General features: G+C 33.3%; 5 protein-coding genes across 7 annotated transcripts; 4 read left to right on the plus strand and 1 right to left on the minus strand.

Annotated features, from left to right (window-relative positions):
• Positions 1-70: 70 nt before the first annotated feature.
• Positions 71-3,100, plus strand: LOC100816572 (uncharacterized). Its single transcript, XM_003534691.5, has 4 exons — positions 71-734; positions 1,359-1,808; positions 2,266-2,581; positions 2,671-3,100. The coding sequence occupies exons 1-4, from the start codon at positions 327-329 to the stop codon at positions 2,802-2,804; spliced, it is 1,308 nt and encodes a 435-aa protein (XP_003534739.1). The 5' UTR covers positions 71-326; the 3' UTR covers positions 2,805-3,100.
• A 386-nt stretch (positions 3,101-3,486) lies between these two features.
• Positions 3,487-8,122, plus strand: LOC100808554 (RPM1-interacting protein 4). 2 transcript variants are annotated; one of them, XM_003534676.5, is made up of 5 exons: positions 3,487-3,654; positions 3,826-3,942; positions 5,335-5,760; positions 7,449-7,655; positions 7,917-8,122. In XM_003534676.5, the coding sequence occupies exons 2-5, from the start codon at positions 3,937-3,939 to the stop codon at positions 7,953-7,955; spliced, it is 678 nt and encodes a 225-aa protein (XP_003534724.1). In that variant the 5' UTR covers positions 3,487-3,654; positions 3,826-3,936; the 3' UTR covers positions 7,956-8,122. The 2 variants fall into 2 exon arrangements, with proteins under 2 accessions (XP_003534724.1, XP_040861254.1); XM_041005320.1 differs by having other exon boundaries at positions 3,487-3,942.
• Positions 8,123-8,835: 713 nt separating this feature from the next.
• LOC100809091 (EH domain-containing protein 1) lies at positions 8,836-13,178 on the plus strand. The gene is made up of 15 exons (XM_006586701.3): positions 8,836-9,277; positions 9,366-9,514; positions 9,604-9,661; positions 9,786-9,841; positions 9,943-9,982; positions 10,088-10,149; positions 10,782-10,895; positions 11,035-11,137; positions 11,234-11,283; positions 11,471-11,599; positions 11,679-11,930; positions 12,015-12,094; positions 12,388-12,514; positions 12,674-12,817; positions 12,894-13,178. The coding sequence occupies exons 1-15, from the start codon at positions 9,208-9,210 to the stop codon at positions 13,077-13,079; spliced, it is 1,620 nt and encodes a 539-aa protein (XP_006586764.1). The 5' UTR covers positions 8,836-9,207; the 3' UTR covers positions 13,080-13,178.
• A 2,401-nt stretch (positions 13,179-15,579) lies between these two features.
• On the plus strand, positions 15,580-18,366 carry LOC100527263 (SDR domain-containing protein). The gene is made up of 6 exons (NM_001250279.2): positions 15,580-15,938; positions 16,514-16,630; positions 17,362-17,496; positions 17,655-17,780; positions 17,884-17,985; positions 18,124-18,366. Exons 1-6 carry the CDS (start codon positions 15,801-15,803, stop codon positions 18,271-18,273), a joined length of 768 nt encoding a protein of 255 aa, NP_001237208.2. The 5' UTR covers positions 15,580-15,800; the 3' UTR covers positions 18,274-18,366.
• Positions 18,367-19,282: 916 nt separating this feature from the next.
• Positions 19,283-23,623, minus strand: LOC100809634 (uncharacterized membrane protein At1g16860). 2 transcript variants are annotated; one of them, XM_041005309.1, is made up of 5 exons: positions 22,658-23,623; positions 21,369-21,524; positions 20,004-20,215; positions 19,664-19,882; positions 19,283-19,583 (listed from the first exon to the last, which is right to left on the minus strand). In XM_041005309.1, the coding sequence occupies exons 1-4, from the start codon at positions 23,357-23,359 to the stop codon at positions 19,690-19,692; spliced, it is 1,263 nt and encodes a 420-aa protein (XP_040861243.1). In that variant the 5' UTR covers positions 23,360-23,623; the 3' UTR covers positions 19,283-19,583; positions 19,664-19,689. The 2 variants fall into 2 exon arrangements, with proteins under 2 accessions (XP_040861243.1, XP_003534726.1); XM_003534678.5 differs by having other exon boundaries at positions 19,283-19,882.
• Between the last annotated feature and the right edge of the window lie 1,202 nt (positions 23,624-24,825).

Raw genomic sequence — 24,825 nt, forward strand, 5'->3', positions numbered from 1 at the left:
TAAACTAATGGGAATTGTTAAGTTGACGTGAGGCTACATATAAAAAATTTCTGAAAGAGTTCATCCTAAACCTTTAAGTAATATGAAATATTTAAAGGAGGGACATTACATTATTGCGGTTTAAACTTTAAAAGACAAGCAAAGAGTGCTGAGACAGCGACAGCAACAGCAACATTCATTCATTCACATCCAAATCCATCACACTTCCAGATTCTAATTGCCAACACAATTCACATTCACACCCTCTTCTTGGATTGTATAGTTTCGTGTGTTCCTATCTGAATATTCTGGCCCCTAGAAAAGTCCATGCCTAGATTTCCAAGGCCATGGAAGATGAAAGAGGGAGTCTCCTACTACCAAAGAACATGGAGGAGCACCACCCAGCACATGATCGTGGAACAACAGAATTAAGGAACTTCAGATCATACCTGAGATGGGTTTACGTGGATCACTCCAACGTGTGCAAAGCTGGTCTTTCTTGGACCGTGTTCTTCACTTTAGCCTTTGTTGTGCCAACACTCTCGCACTTTCTACTTGATTGTCCCACCTGCGACCGTGATCATAGTCGACCATACCACATACCCGTGCAGATTTCTCTCTCCGTCTTCGCTGCCCTCTCTTTCATCAGTATTTCTTCGTGGGATCGTAGGTATGGCTTCAGAAAGTTTCTCTTCCTTGATAAATTAGGTGATGAAAGCCTCAAGATTCAACGAGGGTACTCAGAACAGATGCAGGTTTGTTTTCTCTTTCCTTTTCTCCTTTTCCCGTTTTATTTGGTATGATGATTTCTTTAAACAATTCCGGAGTATCTGCCATTCAATTTTTTGGTTGACTCACCCAATTGCAACGTTTGTGTCCAAAGTGAAAAACATAAAGAACAGTAGCTTGAAACATGTTTTCAATTACAACAAGTCCTAGTCTTTCCTTAAGTAGGAAAAAGTAACATAGTACTACTTTTTTATATTTTTGGTACAACACAATACTCTTTTGTTTGCAGTAATCAATTGCCATATATCTACTCAGAAATTGGCATGCAAATAGCAATTTTAAAATTGTACGATCTGCAGTTAAAAAAGGGAACACGATCATGGTCTTTTGGCAATTACTTTTCTGACGTGTTTGTTTCCATCCTCTTCATAATTATGGCAATTATTTGGTCAATATTCAATAATCTGTTTGTTAAAAGTTAAAACCACTTGTTGGAGAATTATAGAAAAAATCAAGTTTCACGTTAATAGTAGCCTTATAAAGCTTAAGCGCCCATCACTTTATATGTTGGTTTTGTAGAGATGAGTTAAGCCAAAATCAAAGAACAAATTCAAACTGTTTAGCAAAATAACTTAGTCCCTATTATGCAGGGAACCATGAAGCTTATCATGCGTTGGGGGCTTCCCTGTTTCATAGCAGAATGTGCCTACAAGATATGGTGGTACGTCTCGGGAGCATCACAAATACCACATTATGGTAGTATATACGTGAGCAGCATCATTCTGTGCACATTGGACCTATGTTCTTGGCTGTATAGAACATCCATTTTCTTCCTGGTGTGTGTTCTCTTTCGGCTTATCTGCTACTTGCAAATACTTAGACTAGATGAGTTTGCTCGAGTTTTTCAGCGAGAAACTGAGGTGGGGTCAATCTTGTTGGAGCACCTAAGAATGAGAAGGAATCTTCGGATCATAAGCCATCGTTTCCGAGGTTTCATTCTAGCTTCTCTGCTTTTGGTGACAGCAAGCCAACTCATTTTTCTGCTTATGGTTACAAAACCTCATGCTGATGTTGATATCCTCAAGGCTGGAGAGCTTGCGGTAAAGCTTCTTTCCTCCATTTATAACACCTTTGGTAAACAGATTAGTCATGTACTTATTTAACAACATTATGTCACTAGCACATAATTAATAAGCTTCCTTACAAATCTTTAACATGGTCATAAATAAACTATATTATAAACTTGGAATTTAATTAGAATACTCTCACAGTAGAGATTTTTTTACTTCGTTATCCAATTAAAGATAGTCATGTATAATAAGTTACTTGAATTTTATAATAGTTATCTTAAAAGTCATGTAAACGATGGTTTTTGTTTAATTGGTAGTTTATACTGACAATGCATAACTTAAATACTCAAAAGATCTTCAATTTTCTTCTTAAGGATCCTTAATAAATTGAGAATTCTACTATCTGTACTATGCATTTGTTCAAGATGTTTAACATGTTTTAAGCATTATGCAAATAGAATATAATAGGTGGAGTTCAATGTTGCAGTTAGTCTCCATCACCCTGGTGAGTGGACTTCTCATCCTCTTGCGAGGCGCAACCAAGATCACGCATAAAGCACACTCCATTACAGGCCTTGCTGCTAAGTGGCACATATGTGCTACCATAAACTCGTTTGACAACATTGAAGGAGAGACACCAACAACTGCACATGCAATTTCAGCCCAAGCTATTGCTACCAATATTAGTTGGGGATCTTCGGATGATGATGAGGTAGGAGATGAGGAGGATGACTTAGATAACACCAAATTGTTGCTGCCAATTTACACCCAAACTATCTCATTCCATAAGAGGCAGGCTCTAGGTAAATGGGGATTTTTTTTAGTGGTATTTTTCTTGTCAAAGTATTAGTCCAATTGTGTTTTGTCCTTAGTTATCTAGCTTTTGATGCAGTGACATACTTGGAGAACAATAGAGCAGGAATCACAGTGTTCGGATTCATGCTTGACAGAACTTGGCTTCACTCCATTTTTGGCATTCAATTGGCTCTTTGCCTTTGGCTACTTAACAAGACAGTTGGTGTATAGAGACAGAAAGGAACTGCTGTGATCCTCCTATCTTGTTTACTGTATATTTTGAATATTCACCGGTTCATTTTGGTCTTAAGATTTCTGGTTATGATCTACAAATACCACTTTGTTGGGATCTTTTTGCCTAATTAACAGACAAAGGACTTGGATTGTCTGTGAGATCCCATGCCCACCACAATTCCAATAGGCCAAAATTTTAAATTTTGAATGGTGATTAGTCCACAGCTCATGGACTAAAAAAAATAAAGAAAAACTAACTTCTCAGTTGATGTGTGGATGTGGAACCTTTCCAACAGTTCCTTTCAGTTTTCCTCCATCTTCTCTGCTTTTCTCTATTACTCTTTCTCTCTATCCATCATTTACCCATGTTTTCTTCAACAACAAAAAAATTCTATTTTAATACTTTTTGTGTTTTATGCTGCAGAAGCAGCAAGGTTGGATAGAATCCAATTTGGTGATATATCCGATGAAAAATAACTGGAAAAAAAAAAGTTGCTTCAGCAGTGCAACTGTACAATACAAGATAAACTAGGATAGTGTATTAAAAGAGTAAATAGCAAGATCAAATAAAGGGATTGAACAATTTAAATACATACTTACATACATACATATATATATATATATATATATATATATATATATATATATATATATATATATATATATATATATATATATATATAAAATCCACATGGTGCTACTAGAAAGAATCTCTTATACGCGGAAATGAGATTATGACAGGGAGGATATTGCTACAGAGAACACAACAAAACTTAAGCCAAGCCAACTACATAATTATGTCCTGCCTTTTAAAATGCTAAACAAAAAGAAAGCGACTTATATTTTGGTACGCAACATATTCAAAGAAGCTTTGTAACTATCGATTTATTTTTTAGGGCGTGACCCCTGATTCATAGGGTCATACTATTATTTCATTCTCTGCATTGCTAAGTTATTAATTTTATTAATCAATTCCTCGGAGACTAGTTCTACTTATATAAGGGCTTTGTTTTTGCAGAAACATGCTCTCTACTGTTAAGCCAACATATCCTATCTCGGAGGCACATAGAGAGAGGTCAAAGATCCTTTTGCCCCGGATTCTATACCATAAGAACTCTTCCAGTTAATAATGGCTGTAAGTTTTTATGTTTTCATACTATATATATATTCTGAACTCAACATGTTATAATTGGGAATAAAACATGATTAGGAACTAATTTGGTTTTAATCTAAATAACCATTTCCTGTTACTTCATGTTGGATTTGTTACTTTTTGTGAGCACCTTCGGAAGTCAGACCTGGCGTTATCTCCTCAAACAAACCTCGTTTTTCCGTTCAGTTTTGTCCATAGTCTTAAAAACTATGGTTTTACCAGCTATAAGGTCGCCGAAATCAGAGGCACCACTCATAATTAGTCCCTTATACTGTATTTCCTTATGTCACTAATTATGTCAACTAATTTATGTTTTTTAAGAAAAATAATTATTATATTAATTTTATTAATTATTTGTATTATTATTTTAAAATTATTCTTTTATTTTAGGTATTCCTCTATTTATTTTTTATTAATGTTTGGAAAGAAAATAATTAAATAAAAATATATGAAAAAAAAAGAATCAATATATCTAAAAGTTAAAAAATAATCTTATAAAAAAACAGGTAAATTTATTTAAACAATCTTATACCTATAGCTTCAGCTTTTTTTATTTATTTATAAATCTCATACCTAAAATTAATTATTATAGGCAACCAAAAAAGTTTTCACATCTTTGAAAATCAATTTCATTGTGATATATTTGTAGTTGTATGGATATATTTGTAAAAGAAGGAGATATAGGCATGTTTTGTTAAGTTTTTCTATAACCACTTCATGAAATTAATTTTTTCATAAACTAAAATATTGTCTCATACTTTACTAAAGTTATATACTTATATGAAAGATTTTATATAAATTAATTAATACAAAACTCATTTTAACTTAAGAAAAAGTTTATCTTTTATTTTTTTATTTTCTTCGTTCAGAAGTATTTATCAAAATAAACCCTTGGGTAAAGGAGCCTCTTGAATATTTTATTAATCCTCATTACATGTTTTTTAAGAAAACCTTATAATTCCTTAGGCATCATCCCTATTACAAAAATTTGTGAAACTTGCATATCCTTTCTTCACAAATGTGACCCCCTCTTTGGTTGGATCAAATAGGATTTCCTCATAAAAATTATAGATATTCTTAATTTTAAAAAAGAAAAAAAAATCCTAAAAGCTAAAATATTCTAAACAAATTCATAATATTTTTAAATCTAAATAATATCCTAAAGATTTAAAACAAATAATAAATTAATAAAAGATAAACTAAATTATTCTTTCTTTTCTAAACTAAAAATATCATGCATATTCTCAACCACCATTACCTTCCTTTTTTTTATTACCGTATGTTATCCGAATGTAATTGCTACCTTGGAAAACATTTTTTTGCAAAACAAAGATGCGAATAAGTTTTGATCCCGAGTCCTCTTCTCCATGACAGCAACATTCTCATCACGTTCCCAAGTTTGGCAACTGGGACACTGACAACGTTCCATACACCTCATATTTTGAGAATGCACGCAGAGAAAAGTCTGGGATCATGATTAATCCTAATGACCCAATGGAAAACCCAGAGGCCTTCAACACGTGCATAAGAGTTGATGCTGATGAAGTGATGATGGCTTCTCATGGCTATTCCCACAACGTACATTCTTTGGAAAATGGAAGCCATGTGCGCCGCAGGAGCAGGGGAAGTAATGGTGAACTCACAGTCACAGCAGAGTTTGGCGCCAGTGAACAGAGTCATTTTGATCACTCTGTGAACCACAAGAGGAACATGTCCAAAGGAGGCAGTAGCATTAAGGGCTTCTCTTCGTCAAGCCATAATACACAAAGGACTGCAAACTCTTCCTTTAGTGACCACTCGGTAATTTTCATTTAGCTTGCCCTTGTCTCTGTTTTCTGCATTCATAATCAATTACAAGGAAACGAGGGTTGAAAAAATCAAACTGATTTGGATAAAAAGAAGAAGAAAAAATTGAACCAATCCCTTTATGAAAATGGTGCATATGTTAACGGAATCATTTTTAAAGAGGTTTGATTTTGTTTGGTTCTTTAGAAAAACCTATCAATATATGAATAATAAATAGATAATTAAATTGAATCAAATCCAAACTATTTGAAAATGAATTAGTTCGGAATTAAAAAAAAAACAACTTTTGTACCATCTTAAAAATTATAGTCAATTATCATTGGAGTGATGATATTTAAATATCTCTATATTTTAAACATCTCTCATCTTTTTTATCTGTTCTTTCTATCACATAATATGACTTTTCATATTTATATTTTTTTTAAGTGTCAAGAAACATTTGGTCATATTTAAATATTTTTTCCTTGTCATCCTTGTTTGTTGAAACGTAATTAAAATCAATTACAGAATAAAATAATATTTTTAATTATAAACTCATTCTCCGGTCTCTTTTCATCCAAGTCAAACATTATAGTATTATATCTTTTTAATTTTTTTTATATTTCTCTCAAAACAAACAACCCAAAAATTCAACCATATATCATACATATTTCCTCTTCTTTATTTCTTGCTTTCTTATTTTCATTTACTTTATTATTTTCCTCAATATTAAAGAGAGGGCAAATGATCTTGAAATATAAAATGTTTAGGTTAGCTTGTGTGTTAACTTTTATTATTTGAATTTTCGTATTCTCATAAAATACATGTTTGATTTAGGAATGAAAGATAAAAAAAAAAAAAGTAAAAGGAAAGAAAATAAATAAAATAAATAAAAAATGAGATGGTTTTCTTAGAATGCTTGATAAGAAAGAAAACGAAAAAATAAAAGATTTTTTCTCTTATTTGATTTTATAAAAAAGTAAAAGATAATAAAAAAAGACATATAAATGACATAAATATCTCAAATAAAAAAATGTAGAAAAAATGTATTTTTGTCTTTATACCTATTCAAACCTTCCATTTTCTATCAAAAATAGATGTAACACATCTTTACCTGTGATCCTCATGAATAATTCTTTCACCCTTTCCTAATTCCTACAGTAAGCATCTCCAAAGGCTAGAAGGATTCGCAATTATCATATTTTCCTTCCCTCTTCAATCATACTGTCTCTTTTGGAAGAAAAAAAATGGCAAAAAATCGACTAAAATTTTGTTTGGTAAACACTCATTTTTAAGATCTCTTATCATTCAAGATTAATTAAATTGTTTTTAAGGGAAATTAATTAAATTGTTAAGATTAAGTAAAATGGTTTATGGTTTAGGACTTTATTAGGTTGATATATTAATCCTTTATATTGAATCTCTATTATTTCCTAACATACAACTGACATGGGTGCTAGTTACACGTTTTTTTATTATACTTTTTGGAACACACTTTTTATTATTAACTTAAAATTTATCAAAGTTTTTAAATTTTGATGAATCTCAGTTATAGTTATGATTCTTTTCCTTCAATCTAAGGATATTGAATGAAATCAGTCTGTCTTTTTTTCTATCACTTTATTTTATTTATTACTCCAATTCATTGTTTTCTTCATCTTGGACTTCTATGGTGATCAAATTTATGGACTGCATGGGGGCAGAACCATCGAGCAACTGCAATACCCAAATTTGGTACTTGGGATGTCACAAACCCCAAGTCAGGAGAGGGTTATACTGCTATTTTCAGCAAAATAAAAGAAGAGAGGCAAATTAAGTCCAGCCACGTGTCCAGCATACACAGTACTCCACCACTTAACAATTCAAATATTAAGAATCAATATGGTGAATCTTCCTCCTGGTTGTCTAAGGTGATGCGATGTTGTGTTTTCCAAACAATTTATCCTCATCATTTTTCTTTTTCTTTGAAGTTATATTAACAAATGAGATGTGGGGCGCAGAACAAAATAAAGTAAATGAAAATCAGTTGAATCGAATTGAAAAACCTAGGAAAAAAAGCACACACGTGCACACACCCACTATATTGATTTAATTTACTTCATCCATCTATGCAAGGTGTTGATTTCCTATTCCAGTGCTAATCTGGTGAATATTTTCATAATTTCATGCAGTATTGTTGCTGTTGTTTCCAAGCTGGCCAAAGCAAATGAACGTGGAATCTAATGTAAAATTTGGACAGGAAGTAGATCTTATATGTGTCATTTACTTTATTTGCCCCGCTAATGTTTCAATTTATTTGGGATATTTATCGTATATTCTTCATAACTATTTTAGTTTGATTTATTATCATTTTTCATATATATTAATTATATATGGTCATTTTGGGGTCCAAAAATGCTCTATTATGCTTGGATGAAGATGACAGACAGTATTTCGACATGGCCTAACTTTTTGAGTACGTCAAGATGAGTATTGCTAAATGTTTCAATTAATATCGCCCTCATCTTTGACAATTGGGTTTGCAATAGTATATTACATATTTTAGTCAATTCATTAATCAAGCCAGTCATTATTATCTAAAGAGATTAGTCTTAAAAATACCATTAAAGATTTACATTTTAATTAATAAAATTCGCCACTAAACATAATAATAACAACTATGATTATAATATTGATATTAATCTGGTGATGGTGACAATAATATTGTGATAATACTAATTGAAGAGATAATTATGAACTATGATGATAATGATTATTTTATCTTATTTGTTAATTATTTTTATTGATATTTATTATTCTCATTTTACTTAAACAAATAGATAAGTTTATGAAAGTTAACTTTTTTTTTTCATTTTCTTTTACAATTTTTCTTTAACTAAATAAAAGAATTGTTATTTGTATTTTGTATTTGGTTTCCTGTGTAATTTTTATTTAAAAAAATGTTTTTTTAACCCAAAAAGAAAAGTAATGCCGCCCTTTCTTTTTGAATTTGAAATGCATACTTTTGCTTATTCTTAATTCTTAAAATACTCCAAAAGTCCCAATTTTTATCTAATATAATTTTTGTTAATTTAATCGTCCCTAATACTTATCATTTTGAAGTAGACATCAGTCAAAGTCAATAATAAGAAACGATCGGGTGTGACTTGTGAGCGTGTTACATGTGGACGGAAACGGGAACGTAGCAATGGCGCCCAAATTCAAAAATTCGAAACGACAAAAACGAGAAAGGAGGCATCCAATGCGGTCCCATCCACACAAACATCCAGTGGATAAACGATCTAACGGTCTCACATAAACCACCATCACTTTGCGGGCCCCACTCCAAAGCAAAATTAAATCATCACGATCCACGCGTCAAGATCAGGCTCGCGTGCCGATATCATTTGAAAACTGATAAGAGTCCTCTCTATCTCTGGCCTTTGAATTCCAATTCCAACACCGAGTTGAATCGCGACGAAGATGAAGACCGAATCGCGTTCGAAAGAGGAAACAAAGACGTATCAGGAATGGTTTAATTTGGCAGATTCAGGTTAGTCTTTTTTTAATAATTTTGCTCACTTCAGAGTTTGAGATTGAAACGATTCGTTTTCATTTGGAAATTTGGAATTGAATGGTAGATGGAGATGGTCGAATCTCTGGGAACGACGCCACAAAGTTCTTCGCTCTCTCCAACTTGTCGCGCTCGCAACTGAAGCAACTCTGGGCTCTCGCCGATGTCAAAAGGCAAGGGTTTTTGGGCTTCACAGAGTTTGTTACTGCAATGCAGGTTTCACATTTTAATCGTCGTTTCGTTTCATCTCGTGTCGTATTTGATTCCCGCTGGCTTTTGAATTCAATTTTCGTTGTTATAAACAGTTGGTTTCGCTAGCACAAGCAGGGCAGGAACTTAAATCAGATATCCTCAAAACGCAAAGCAAGTGTACTTTCATTATTTTCCCCTCTTCATTAGAAATTGCTAAAATGAGTTTATAACTTGGATGCTATATGAATGCGATACATGCGATGGTAATTCATAGCTCTATTTCCCTTTATTACAGTTGACAAGGAAAATATTAAACCTCCCGTATTGGAAGGACTCGATGCTTTAGTAGCAGTAAGTTGTGTTTTTCATCTCATCTAATGCTTTATTTATCGACTAAATAGATCGTGTTAATTAATTCTATCGATTCCTTTCCTTATTGTTCTTTTTCCCAGCAAATGAGTTTAACAATTAGTGCCCCGCCGGAAGTAAATGGTTAGATATGCAACTTAATCTTTTTATTCTTTTATTAATTAGTTATATTATTGTATTCTTTTAATTAATACTATTTGATTGGATTGTTTTACTGATAATATACAGGGACTCCTCAGCCTCAAGTGTTCCCAACTAACCGGTGGTTTGGTTCAAAATCTTCAAAGAAAGTGAGTCCTGTTATTTATTCTCAGATCTAGAGTCTGTCTTGGTTTTTATGAAATTCAAATTTCCAAGCTACATGATTCCATGCTATGTATTCCATTTTGTTCATTTAGTTTTTGCCTTGTTGGTGCTGTATGTTCATTATTTTGCAGATGAATTAATAATTTCTCTTTATCTGAACATCTGATTCTTATTTGATTGAGACTTGAGAGATCCTTGAAGCTTATCTTCCAATAATGCTCACTTGAATGAGTGATTAAGTGTTTAAGCAAAATGATTGACATAAGGGGTTGTGGGGTGCAAAGGTGCAATTACACTTCAATGTTCACACGATCGATTTTATGGTGCAAAGGTGCTTGGTGAATGTTGTCAATTCTGTTCAAATTTTTATTGGGAAAAATGAAGTACTTTTCCTCACTTGTGTTGATTATTACGAGAGATAGATGCATGATGTGTCATTTATTAAATATTTGTAGTTCCTGTCCTCTCCCATTTCCATTCATTACTCTGATGAGTCAAATCACATTAGAGAATGTATTTTTGTTACCGTTTATTCTCAAATTACTGCATGCAGTCTTGCTTAATTTTATTTTGTTGCTAGATATTTTCTAATCCTAAAAAGTTTGCCTTTTCTTAGTTATCTCTGAATTCAGTTACATCAATCATTGATGGCTTAAAGAGATTGTATATTGAAAGGTTAAAGCCCTTGGAAGTTGCTTATCAATACAATGATTTTGTGTCTCCATTGTTGGTAAGTAGCATTTGCACCCAATGTATAAATTTTGTTAACTGTGTTTCTGAGAGCATGGTACTTGTTCTACTTAGCATATCTTATTCGCATAAATATGATGATATTAACTTCAAGATATTCTTGGTTTCTTCCCTTTCAGACCAACACTGATTTTGATGCTAAACCAATGGTCATGCTTCTTGGTCAATATTCAACAGGAAAAACTACATTTATAAAACATTTGTTAAAATGTGATTATCCAGGTAGGTTAAGTTCTTGACAATCTACTCATTAACATTGTAGTAATTTCTTCATTGATAAAATTGATGACTGATTGATTCATGATCCTGACTCTGTAGGAGCACATGTTGGACCAGAACCTACCACCGATAGATTTGTTGTTGTCATGGTAAAAGAAGTTTCATTCTTGTTCTCATATTGCCTCTGGAAGTCAATAAAGTCCAAATAGAAAAATATTTATGTGTGATAAATAGTAGAAATCATGATGTTATTGTTACCATTTTTTTCTTCTAAATTCTGTCAAGTTGTGTTTTGATTGTGCTCATGGTGCTTGCTTCAAAACTCTTTTTATTTAGTCTGGACCTGATGAGAGAAGTATTCCTGGAAATACTATTGCTGTCGATGCTGACATGCCTTTTGGTGGCCTGACAACATTTGGAGGTTCATTTTTATCTAAGTTCCAATGCTCTCAAATGCCACACCCTGTGAGTTTTATTTATATTTCCAACTCCAATGATTTTGTCATTGTTTGTGCTTGAACTTGAAGCAATTTTTTTCTTTCAGTTGTTAGATGAAGTAACATTTGTGGACACTCCTGGTGTCCTATCTGGAGAGAAACAAAGGACTCAAAGAAGCTATGATTTCACTGGTGTTGTATCTTGGTTTGCTGCAAAATGTGATCTCATCCTTCTCCTATTTGATCCTCATAAATTAGACATCAGTGATGAGTTTAAACGTGTAATTGCATCTCTACATGGTAACGATGACAAGATACGAGTGGTTTTGAACAAGGCAGACCAAGTTGATACTCAACAAGTAAGAGAATATCAACATAGGTTACCTGGTTTGTCATATTTATTATCTTTTTTGCTACTTACATGCCTAATTGTGATATTGTAGCTTATGAGAGTTTATGGAGCATTGATGTGGTCACTGGGTAAAGTTCTAAATACTCCCGAAGTTACACGTGTATATATTGGGTAGGGGCTTATTGTTATCTTTCAAATATGTTTAACGTTCCATGGCTTTGCTTGCAAGTATTGAAATTGATCCATTCTTTCAAATTTATACTGTCTTGTAGTGGTTTTGCAGGTTTTATGTAGTCAGAGTTTTAGTGAACATTTAATCTCACTGTTTTTTTGTCGAAAATTGCATTAAATGCATAGTATCTTTTGGTGATATTCGCATTGTTTCACTTTATATTATTAGATTGCTTCTCCAGTGAATAATATCTTTTGGTTGTAAGTATATTTTCCTTTGCTTGACTTCACAGCTCATTTAATGATAAGCCTATGGATGAAGGCTTCGTCAGTCCATTAGGACAGGATCTCTTTGAGAAGGAACAAAATAATCTGCTTGCTGATTTGATGGATATTCCAAAGAAGGCATGCGATCGTCGGGTATTGTCAATAATTTCATATTATTTGGGACATGGTAGTGAAAATTGAATTAATTTTATGTGGATGATAGACCACTGAATTACCTGTACCTCGTGTCAGCTCCTATATATTAATTTCCTGTTTCAAAGATTTAGTCATTGGAAATTTGGAATGGTGCAGATCAATGAATTTGTGAAACGTGCAAGATCTGCTAAAATTCATGCATATATAATTAGCCATCTTAAGAAGGAGATGCCTGCTATAATGGGCAAAGCCAAGGCTCGACAAAGACTTCTTGATAATCTTGAGGAAGAATTTGCAAAGGTCTTTCTTTCCTACCCTTCCTCTTAGTTTGATTGCTTAATTTTCAGGTACTTACCATTCATATTTTTGCAAACAGGTTCAAAGGGAGTTTCATCTACCAGCCGGTGATTTTCCCAATGTTGAACACTTCAGAGAAGTTCTAAATGGTTATAACATTGACAAATTTGAGAAACTAAAGCCTAAAATGATTCAAGCAGTAGATGACATGCTTGGGTTTGAAATACCAGAGCTTTTGAAGAAATTCAGAAATCCTTACGATTAAAATAATAAAAAAATGTTGGAAAATGTTGTCATTTTTTATGTATGTTTATCAAGTTTGAGATCTTAATGTTTAAGTTAATTATTGGATTGTGGATGGTTTCATTTTCAGTGTCTAATATCCATATTCTATTCATTTGGTAGTAGCTATGTAGAACTCCTGCCTTTTTTGTTTTGCCTTACAATGAGGGGAAGGCACCTGATACGTATCACACAAGAACAGCAAAGAATAAGCAGGTAAAATTGAGGAAAAACAAAGGTAATGTTCTGTATTGATGGTAAATGAGGTAACCTACAACAGGGGGAATCCCCTCTTGTCCCAGAGCAAGCTCCTATTAGAGAAATACAAAGGATTCCTCTACCCAATTAAGCATCAAAATACAGAATATTCCCTCCAAAAGCAAGAAACAAATAACAGAAAAGATATCATTCTCTCTCTCCTTTATCAACCAAATCCTCCCTTATGCCAATTTTGCCCCTCTCTTTCTGCGAGAATAAACCAACCATTCTGACTTGGGCTCGTATAGGCACCATAGGAAAGTACTGTTATCGTGAAGCACATCAAACATTTCTAATGCTAGTAAGTGGGGATTGTGGGTCAACCGTGTTGGTAAATTGTGAATGTGGAGCTGACGAGTATTGGTCTATTGGAGTTGAGTTGCGCCCTCCAGATTCCTAATTCCTGAAAAAGTATTTGAAATCCAATTAACTTTTATAAAAACACGTGCTATTAAAGAAAAGTGATTTATTTTCATTATTATAAAAAGGATGACCACATCCCTTGTATACATATATAATGACTAATGATACACAAACTATCATTTTTTTAAACATTTATTTTTTATTTCTTATCATATTATGAATTTTATCATTTTTATTTTTTTTATTTTCTTTTCTTAGTGTATTATAGCATTTGTCAGATATCAAGCAAACATCATTTTTGAAGGTATGATATGTCAAAACATGTACATTGGAGATCACGGTAAAATATAGAAAAGGCAAGATTGGATAATAAACTTGTAATTTATCTAAAAAAAGGATTCTCCAAATATAGTAGTTTCTTTATCTGTTTAATAAATTATTTATTGATCTGATCCAAATATAGTAGTTGCCTGATAATAGGAATTTCTTTTTACTATAAAACGAGATTTTTGTGTACCGTCGTGTCAAATGAGTTTGTTTCCGAATTAAAAAAAAAAAGTTTAGACTGGGTAATTGCCAGTAATAAATTGAGTATCGCGGGTAAGTTCCGATTGGCATTTCTGTATGCTTAACTTTTTACTCTTATTTTTATTTAAGTGTTCTTTTTTTTTAACAAAATACAAAATTATTGTGTTATTTCATATTTTTTTTTTCTAAAATTTCCTTAAAATTTTCAAATGAAAATCAAAATTATTTAAATTTAATTTTTTTTATATTTGATGAAAAACTAAAAAGATAAATAAATAATATTTGATTTTTACTTTCATAAATAAAATAATTTATAGCTGTGATAGAATAATCTAAATAAAGTATTACAATAACATGCCCAATAAAGGAATATGGTATTTTATTTATTTATTATAAAGCAACATTAGAATAATATATTAATGTAAATTTGATAATAAAAAATAAAAACAATTTTTTTTAAAGAAGTCAATTTGTAGTTAAATAAATTCAATTTTTTTTAAAATAATTAAAAGGGCAAGAAGAAGAGATAAGATGATTAAATATTTCTTTACTATTTTCTATATAAATTTTAAAAAAAGTTTAGACACTAGTTAATTTTCATCAAGAAGCTGTAACTTGTAAGACAACAATTGTAATAAACTTCTATATTTATAAGTCCATAGCCGTACTTTATATACCATTTAGGAAAAAATGTTTTTAACATTCATATTTACTTATTTACACTTTTTCCTTAGTTAATTACAACTTTAATTAATTAAAATATTATTTATCAACTTTTTTTTATATAATTTCTAACTTTTTAACCGTTCTACTTGACTATTTATAAATTTGGAATAATCAAACCCAAAGTCTTTTCTTTTTTTTCCTTCTTTCTTGATCACCCAATTAATTTTATATCCCTTAGTTTTGTAATATAATAATTAAATATAATAGTTATTTATTAGAGATGTTATTAACCTTTTCATGAATCAAATTATGTTATTATAAAGGATCATGTTGAATAAGACAATTAAATTAGTGTAATTTTTTTTACTAGTTAAAAAACTCGTTTGTCTATTTCATAAACAATTTTTTTTTAAGTAATTTCAAATATTTTTTAAAACGCTACTCAAATTAATATTTTTTTAAAAATTAACTTTTAATTTCTAATTTTTTATATTTTTTTTTGTCATTTTTAAAGTTACGTGAAGGATTAATTTTATCAAATATTTCTACTTTAATAAAGAAACTTTTTAGCTACCAGTTAATTTTTTTGGTTAGTTTTGCCTAACATAACCAATAGATGTTTTCATATTTTGAAACTTTATTTCAACACAGTCCGTTGCTTTATGGATGATGGAACTGAAGCACCTTCGTCGTTTAGCAAATGGAACAGTAATGGTTACTGTATATTATGGCCTGTTATTGATGACTGATGAAGAACAAAAAAGAGGGGAGGAGCCGTGGATTGAATGGACATGACCTGTTTCTAAGTTTCCTACAACTATAAAGACATGATAGCTTAGTTCAAATTCACAATTTACAACATTAATCAAGTGTTTTTGTTTCTGTTTTAATGGAGAGAACCAAATATGGCAAGAGATTTCAAGGTAAGGTAGCCATTGTGACAGCTTCCACCCTTGGAATTGGCTTTAGCATAGCCGAGAGGCTTGGTTTGGAGGGTGCATCTGTTGTCATCTCTTCTCGCAAACAGGTTAATTAATGGGTCCCTGTCCTTCAATTTCCCATTTTTCACCCTTTTCTTTTTCTTCAGAAGAATTGTCAAGCTTAAATCAATTAATCAAGGAGAAAAATATGGTATTTTTTTTCCTGTTTTAAGTTGAAGTTTCTTTTTTCTTTTTTTTTTCTTTTTGGTGGTTTGATTTAGTTTGGTGTGTTAGATTCATGTCATGTTGGCACTTGGCTACTCTTACAATATTGGTTTGAGTTTAACTCAATTGCTAGTTAATGAAATGAGTATAGCTCACACTTATATGTATTATTTTAACCATATCACTAGTTCGTGTAAGATCATTGGAATCTCCAATAGCCACCCCTTCGCAAGTCCTGCATAGTTAGTTGGATCAGAAGAGTTAAGTATTTTATTTAATAGCTCCATCTTGTCTTGGAAAAAAAAAGGAGAGGAAAACGGCGATGATTGGTGACAAAAAGAGCATTTTGTTAAAAAGAAAGACTTTTTTTATGATTTTAATTTGTGTTTAGCTTTTGACACTTCTTACAGATATTTGTTCATTACTGGACTTTTTTTAAAAAAAAAAATTACTGCAGAAAAATGTTGATGAGGCTGCTGGTAAACTGAGAGCTAAAGGAATCGAAGTATTGGCGGTTGTTTGCCACGTTTCAAATGCGCAACAAAGGAAGAATTTGATAGACAAAACTTTACAGGTGGGGTTCCAAACTTTGTTTAGATACACAGTTTTTATTGGTTTTGAAATCATCTTGTCCAAGCTCAATAGAAGTCTTCTGTAGATTTCATCCTGCAAGCCAGAGAAGTTCAATCCTTGTTTTTGTTCATTTATCAATTGGCTATGGAAACTCTTCTGTTACTGCTATCTGACCACTGATGATTCATATTTTCTTTTAGTATGTTTGGATAAACTCTTGTTAAAATTAACTTTATAGGAAAGTTAAATGAAAAAACTTTAACAAAAGTTAAAGTACTTGAGTTGATTTTAAATTAGAAGAAAATTTTAATGTATTTTATCTTCTTATTTTCTTTTGTTAAAGTGTTTATAAAGTTTATCCAAACATATCCTAAATCTAATTAGCTCAATTTTTATTTGTTATCTTCATCTGGTGGCTAGATTTGGAATTGAGCTGGGTTTTCTTGGGTCCAGGGTATTGGTTTGTGTTGTGTTCTATTAAAAGTCACTCTTTGCAAATTCTTCAATGTTTTTCTAGTGTTCTAAAGATGTGGTTAACATTCTGGTTTGCTGGTATCACGTGAGATTCTCACAGAATTTTTGTAAAAGTTCTGTATTTCTCACTTATTTTTAGCAAAACAAACAAGTGTGGCCTATCAAAATTTGTAAAATTCTATATCAAGAAAGACAAACACAATTTTTTCTCATGCAAAAATCTGACGTAAAATGACCAATTCCCTGGTTTTGCTACAGAAGTATGGAAAGATAGATGTTGTTGTATCCAATGCTGCCGTTCATCCTTCTGTAGATCCCATTTTGCAAACACAAGAATCGATCCTTGACAAGCTGTGGGAGATAAATGTCAAATCCACTATACTTCTTCTCAAGGTAACTAGCTAACATAGTACTATCATATAGCCGAAGCTAAAAGAAGAAAAGAACAAAATCAATATATGTTTCAGCACATTCTCTTAATGTAACTCCATGTGATCTGCTGAAATTGAAATTGTAGTACGGTATGTTATCCACTTCTTTTGCTTATACAGGATGCAGCTCCTCACTTGAAGAAGGGTTCTTCTGTTGTTCTCATTGCCTCACTTGTTGCTTATAATCCACCACCTACCATGGCTATGTATGGAGTGACCAAAACCGCAGTTCTTGGACTTACCAAAGTAAGTACTTGGCTTGCATTGGTTCCTTGAAAAACTCTAAACTAGTATCTTATAATATATACTTTTTATTATCTGCTTGCTTTTTTAATTCGTTGTGCTGTAGGCTCTGGCTAGTGAAATGGGCCCTAATACTCGGGTGAATTGTGTTGTTCCTGGGATTGTGCCAACTCACTTTGTTGCACTTTATACGTCAAATGATGCTACAGTGAGTATATCTTTTGTCCCAAATAGAGTTTTTGTTTTACCTATGTTGTGTTGCCTTAAGTCTGCTGGTTGTATCAACTTAACTTAACTATCAATATCAATAGTAATTTGAATGAATTTTCATTGTGTGCTTCTGCAGAGGGAGGAACTTGAAAGAAAGGCATTGCTTGGAAGGCTTGGTACAACTGAAGACATGGCTGCTGTGACAGCATTTTTGGCCTCTGATGATGCTTCTTACATAACAGGAGAAAATCTAGTGGTTTCTGGGGGAATGCCTTCCAGGTTGTAGCTTCCTGTTTCTTCTTCTGCTGGTGGTGGAATGGTGGACCTACCCCAAAATGTATTGTTTCTCCATTGAATATATTGCACCCATTGAAAAAAATAAATATGCAGCATCTAGGGTGGACTTTTTTCTTATCAACTAATTGTATTTGAGTTTCACTTTATTGAAAGGAAAATGATAATCAGTACTAATCTATACACGAATCCACACAAGTTTTAAGTGGCGTGAATTTATTGGAGACCGTTTTCATTCTCTTTCCTAACTGAACGATTATGTAATATTTTGATTGGCTATTTTTAGATTCTAATGAATTCCTATTGATAGTTTTCCTACTAAATAGCAACCCTCGTTTATAATGGACTGGTGACTATTAGTATGCATATAGTGACAATTTGCAGAAGAGATGACTCTTGAAAATATAAGTAATTAATTAGTATTTCTCTAAAAAATCATTTAGAAGTCATTCACCACTAGTTAGAAATCCTTGTAAAGAGAAGAGGCACCTCAAGCCAAATAGGAGTCATGTGAACGGATAACATTCCCAAACAGAAAATATACAATACAAAGAAATGTGAGAATGTCTCTCGTGAAATAGTGTTTATCACTCCTCATAATTTTTAAATATGAAACTTATGTTTGTAGGAAGACACACTGTAATTTTTAGGTGATGGAGAAATATTTTGTAAAGTCAGGTAACATTAAATTATATCTCCATTGTTTTCTTTATGTTCTACTTTGTATTGTATTCTTCATGCTGCTTGTCAGCCATTTTTTCTCACAAAAAATTACAATTTCCTTTCCCCACACGTCACCCATCCCTCAACAAGTCGCAAAGCTCGTTCAACCTGAATGTTTGATAAATGATAGCACATACAAAAGAAACAACAATGTAGGACGTTATTTAACTTGATTTTAGCCAACATTTATACAACGGTGTCGGGGGTAACATGGATGGTTTTCGATTTTTACAACTATAACATACGCAAGACACAACATATCAACTTAAGAATACAAGTTAACCCAAACTTGACAAATGATATTTAGCTACAAAGCTACATTCCGGCTAGAATTAACTCAAACATAAGGCAACTACTTTGAACCCCTTCGGGTCCCTCTACCTATGTACATAATAAAAAAAGCAGAAAAAGGACAATGCAACTTCATGGGTGGATTACATTGATATGACTTTCTCAAAGTGCTTGTAGTTGGCCCTTGTGAATCCTTGCGTCATATTAATCAAATCATATTCTGATTATCATGATAATCTTAGTCTTAGTAGTATGCTTAGCATCTTCCAAGCCATTTTACACAAAAACCTGCAAATGGAAAATACTCTTGATTCCATATTGTAGTATTTACCTATCAGTATTGTTGTCATTTCAGAGGCGCGACTCACTGATTTCCAAGCAAAAGAAAACAACTCTAAACAGGAATGACATCAGCATTTTGACTATCGTCACATGTCAAGATTAGGCCTTCAACATAGGTTGGCAAAAGGCAGCGGATCCACTGGCAGCCCGTTGAGACAGGCTCGGATGCAGGAACAATCATGAGCACGTTTTCATGTCGTTGGACAACTCCCATCACACTTACGGTGCTACCTTCTTTGATGTACCTATGAATTTCCCAAATTTACTTTCTAAGTACCAAATCATAGTTGAGAAGGAAATTTTTAAAAGAGAAAGGCAAACAGTTTAGGATGATCAAAGTAAACCACAGAATAATGCAGTCCATACCCTTCCTTGAGGCGCATTATCCTATCATCACTGGAGAGTTTGTGGTCTGCAAGCCAGCCTAAGAAATTTGGAGATAACTCTCTGTTATCCTTTGTTATATCAACTACAGTAGTTGGTTCCACAAAAGGAGCAACCTTGGCACCATAACCTGCTTTCACTAATGCTCTTAATCCGGACTGGAAGTCTGATACATAGAAGTCTGCTATGTATTTCTGTCGATAGAAAATAATGAAAACATAGCCATTATGTAGTGTAACTGAGTAAGAGAGACACACTCACAATATTCAGTCATCAAGAAGCCCAACAAAACCAAAAATATAAACTATAATCCTTGCATTAGAGAGGTCGCCAGTACTGAAGTCCATACAAGACACTGGACTATAAGCTTCAATATCAATAAGTTCACTGATTTTGCCGATAAAAAAAAGGCTGATTTTGATGATACATAAAACTATATAGAATATGGTATTGACTCTAAAACCACCATTACAGTCAGCATGGTTAAGTGAACCAAACATGAAAATGTATATGCATTCACTAAATGAACAGCACTAAGATATTTGTGCAACTAATTTTCTTATGCAGGCTAACAATAATTGTTTTTTGGGTTTATGACTGATTTGTTTGGGTTTTACACACTTTAGAAGGATTGGTGTGGTTGGGCAGCACAAGCATAGGAGTAAAACTTGATCCATCAGAAGCATGGGATGGGAGGACAACTAAGGTTTTGTTTAAACAGGTTAGGTTGCTTTCAAGTGAGCACCCACTGCAATGTTTTTACTAATTCCTATTCAATGGAATCACAATTTCGGTTTCATTTAACTTTGGTATCTTAAGTCCATATATCTAAATAGAAATATCTTCTGTTTGAATCTCGGCACAGGTATAGCATATGTTAGAGATACCAAGAAAGTGGAGACAGTTGAAGTGACAGAAAATATAGTAGCATTGTCAGAATCTAATAATACCATAATAACCCTCAAGCAAATTTATTATTGAGCAAATTACGTTAACATGCAGTTATATTGTTAAATCTACAGATTATATATAACTGGGCACAGGACCATAAGCAAAAGAATGAAAAACAGTAAGCAACCTTGCCAGTAGTACTCCACACCTAATTCTAAGTGGGCATCAAACACTGTCCTAAGCTCTATAAGGTCTCCTTAATTTTAAGTTGCTTAACAATTCCTTCCCTACAAATCAACTTGTTATTCCTCAAGCATTTAGTTATTATGTATTTTAGGTACCCATCAAGTCAATGTAGATCTGTGTGCATAAGTGATTTCTCACTTTTATTAAATTACGCTTGATCCTGAATCAGTAGTATACACAAAGCATCAATGAAGAGTTGAACAAACTAACCTCAGAGTATCTAGAACCCCAAGTGAAGCAACGGTGTTTAGGATTCGCTGATTTTTCACCCAATCCTTTATACTCATATAATTCGGTGGAGACATATACACATCTAGGTACTCTTTGGTAGGATGACTCCAAAGGTATACTGCCACAGGTTACAACCTACAGCAAGAGACAACATGCATAAACATATAGTAGAAGTCATGCCAAATCATTTTCCTTCAGCCTAGGCTAGTAGTAAAATCCGTAATTTTTCACTTACATTACTCTAGATTACATAGAGAAAAAGCAACTCTCTCACATGAGACTGTAAATCGTAAAAGCTTGAAAGCATTAGTGAAGAACAAGATTTTAGGAATAGTAGTAAGCCTAACTGGGACACAAGCATCAAGCTCTGTATAAGACATTATCAGCCATCCACAGAAAACAATCCTACTTGAGTGTATTGAGGTGCAAATGTGAAGAAATGAACAAACAATTAGGAGTATGCGGCTAACCTGTTCAAGGATTATGATTAAAAAAAACTAAGAATATAACAACCTGAAAACTAACAAGTATGATATATCCATAATATCTAGCAGAAGATTTTTTCCAAGCAGGTAGGAAGGGATATAAAGGGAAGTGAAGGCGAAGCAAAAATTACTACTTAAAAATGCAACACAATTATGCGGCAGTAAGAACATCCAAGAAGTTAACATTCAATTACTTATGTCAAGAAATATGATATGATTACATGACAACCATTTCTATAAAAAGGCAAATATTTCCATTCCTTCTTCCTTACTCTACCACAAAAATGCACGTTAAACATCATTATCCATGACACCACCATCTCCGCTGAATTCACACGGACTCAAGCTCATGAACTAAGAAAACGATTTCACAACACGCAAGTTAACTCTCCTCTTTTGAGCCACGTTTTAGACCTTCCAGTTTGTACCGTAAAATCAACAAAGCATATCCATATCAGAATGAAGACTACTAGCTTATAAATAGTTATATTCGAGACTCCAACGACCGCGGCAGAAAATCTTTCAATATATAGGACAACTCCAAAAGAAGCAGTCGCAATCACCACGATCAAACTCACTCGTTACATAAGTATATCAAAACCATACACCAAAACCCCATACCTAACAGCAAATTATTGAAACCAAAATAAATAAACAAAATAACCCACATAAGGGGAAGGATATATCACAAACAAATAATTTCCCATCATAGCATGATCTACAAGACATCATTAAAGAGTGATTATTATTTATTATCATTATCATAATAGTTCAGAAAATTACCCCGGTAACCTTAACGTACTGTCCATCAATGGCGCCTCTAAGTTCAGCATCAGGGTATCTTTTCACAAAGCCTAAAAGCCCTCGTCTCCCCCAAACGCAGTTCCAAGCGATCAAAACGACGACGGGCACAATAACCGCTCCGAGCGCCACCAAGATCATCGCTTTCTTCACCGCCACCATGAGAAACACCCCGACGAGAAGGCTCATTGCCACCACCACCATGAAAACCCACACCACAGCCCTCGAAACCCTAAACCCCACCTTCACCTCCTCGCTCAAACTCGTCACCGCCGAACCATACACCATCTTTCCCCCCGCCGTCGGCGCCGCCGCAGTGGGTTGCTCCAGCTGACCCGACCGCCGGCTCCCGACCGGGCCAGACGTTATTAGGCCCGTGGGCTGCAGCGCTATCGGGCCAGAGCCGGACGACTTTCGCGACATGGGCCCTGACCCACTCAGTCTGCCTCCCGCCGGGCCCGAGTTCGGCCCGGATCTCACCGACCCGGACGACGGCCGCGACGGTTTCGGCTCGACGCCGGGGATTTCCAGCATTTTCCCGAGCTCGCCGGATTTCTTTGGGTCCCCGCCGGTGTACGGAACTGAACGTGACGTCATTGTCGGCGGACGCTCCTTCACTTGTTCGGGTCGACCCGACACGTAGAGGCCGCTGCTGAGCTGGTGCGAAGGGATTCGGGTCCCCATTTGAGAAAAGATAGCAACTTTAGCTTCACAGAGCAAAAGGGTATGTTTCTTCTTCTTCTTCTTCTTCTTGGTGGTGTTATATTAGTGTTGGTGTTTGCTCCAGCACTTTGTGTGAGTGAGTGCAAGTGGATGGGGAACTAAGTTAGAAGTGGTGTGGAGGTAAAGGGTTCAATGGAATTGCAGAAATGGGATTGAGGTTTGTGATAATGACACCTGTGTCCCTGTCTGTCTCTTTGAAAATGCCTGTGCTCAAATAGCTGTGCTAATAATGTTGGGGCTTGGGAGGGTATACCACTTTGTTGCTGGTTTATTTGCAGTTTTGTGTTTTCTGTGTCCCCACACTTGGTGAGAGTTTTACCTTATTACCCTTTTTTTCCTACTTTTTCCTGTTTGCTTTTCCCTTTTTTATAACTTTCTTTTACCCTTTTTGTGCTGATTCCAGCGTAGGCAACCAACGAAGACAAAACTACGGCAGCCCACAAATGTGGTAGTTTTGTACTGATAGTGTTCTCCTCCTGAGTTCACATTCAAGTCATACCCTGTTTTTATGTCTTGACAGTTACACCAGACAATCAATTGAATGGTTTAAATTACGTGTAAACGAGTGCTAGATTTAAAACACTTCTTTTAACAACTGATTCAAAATTATAACAGGAATTTATTAGACAAAATTTGAAACTCACAAAAAAAAATACTTTGTAATTTCAATAAATTTCACCTGGTAAGAAAATACTTGTTCAAAAAATATATATTTTTAATATTTCTCTTATGTATGTTTGATTTCACATTAAATTATTAAAATCATGTTCACAAACTTAGTTGAGGTCATCACAAACCTCAACCCTTTTCTGCAGAATTTAAAGTGTACTGTACAATTTAAACTAAGAAAACTACTTTGACTTTTACAATATACTTTACATTCTTTCTTTTCTTTACTTCTCTAAAATCATGTTTTCTTAGTTTAAATTTTGCTAGCTTATATCAAAATATTGATTTTGAATCTAAATTTAATTGAGTTGAAATAATTTTATTTAGGTTTTATGTTGAATAAAAAATTATTTACTGAAATTTATTATTAACTTGTTTTAATAATAAAAATCTGAATAATATTATTTTATTTTAAATTTAATTTTATTCAAAATCAATTTCACATCATTAATTCAATCGGACACAGTTAGGTGTATCAATGTTCAACTTGGATTTTCTACAGCTCTACGACCCTATAGTCCTTACAGCAACATGTCAACCTTTAGTAGTTCCTCAAATTTAGTTTTTAGAAACTAAAAATGGTTTTGAAAATTCATTTTAGTCCTTCAAAATTTAAAATTTAAGGGACCAAAATGATTTTTTTTTATTTTGGAAAACAAAATTAAATTAAAACATAAATAAGTCTTTATTTTAATATTAAATGACATTGAGTTTTTATAGGCAATATAAAATTGATTTCAATATAATTAAAATGAGTA

This window comes from Glycine max, chromosome 9 (genome assembly GCF_000004515.6).
Source record: "Glycine max cultivar Williams 82 chromosome 9, Glycine_max_v4.0, whole genome shotgun sequence".
Taxonomy (NCBI): domain Eukaryota; kingdom Viridiplantae; phylum Streptophyta; class Magnoliopsida; order Fabales; family Fabaceae; genus Glycine; species Glycine max.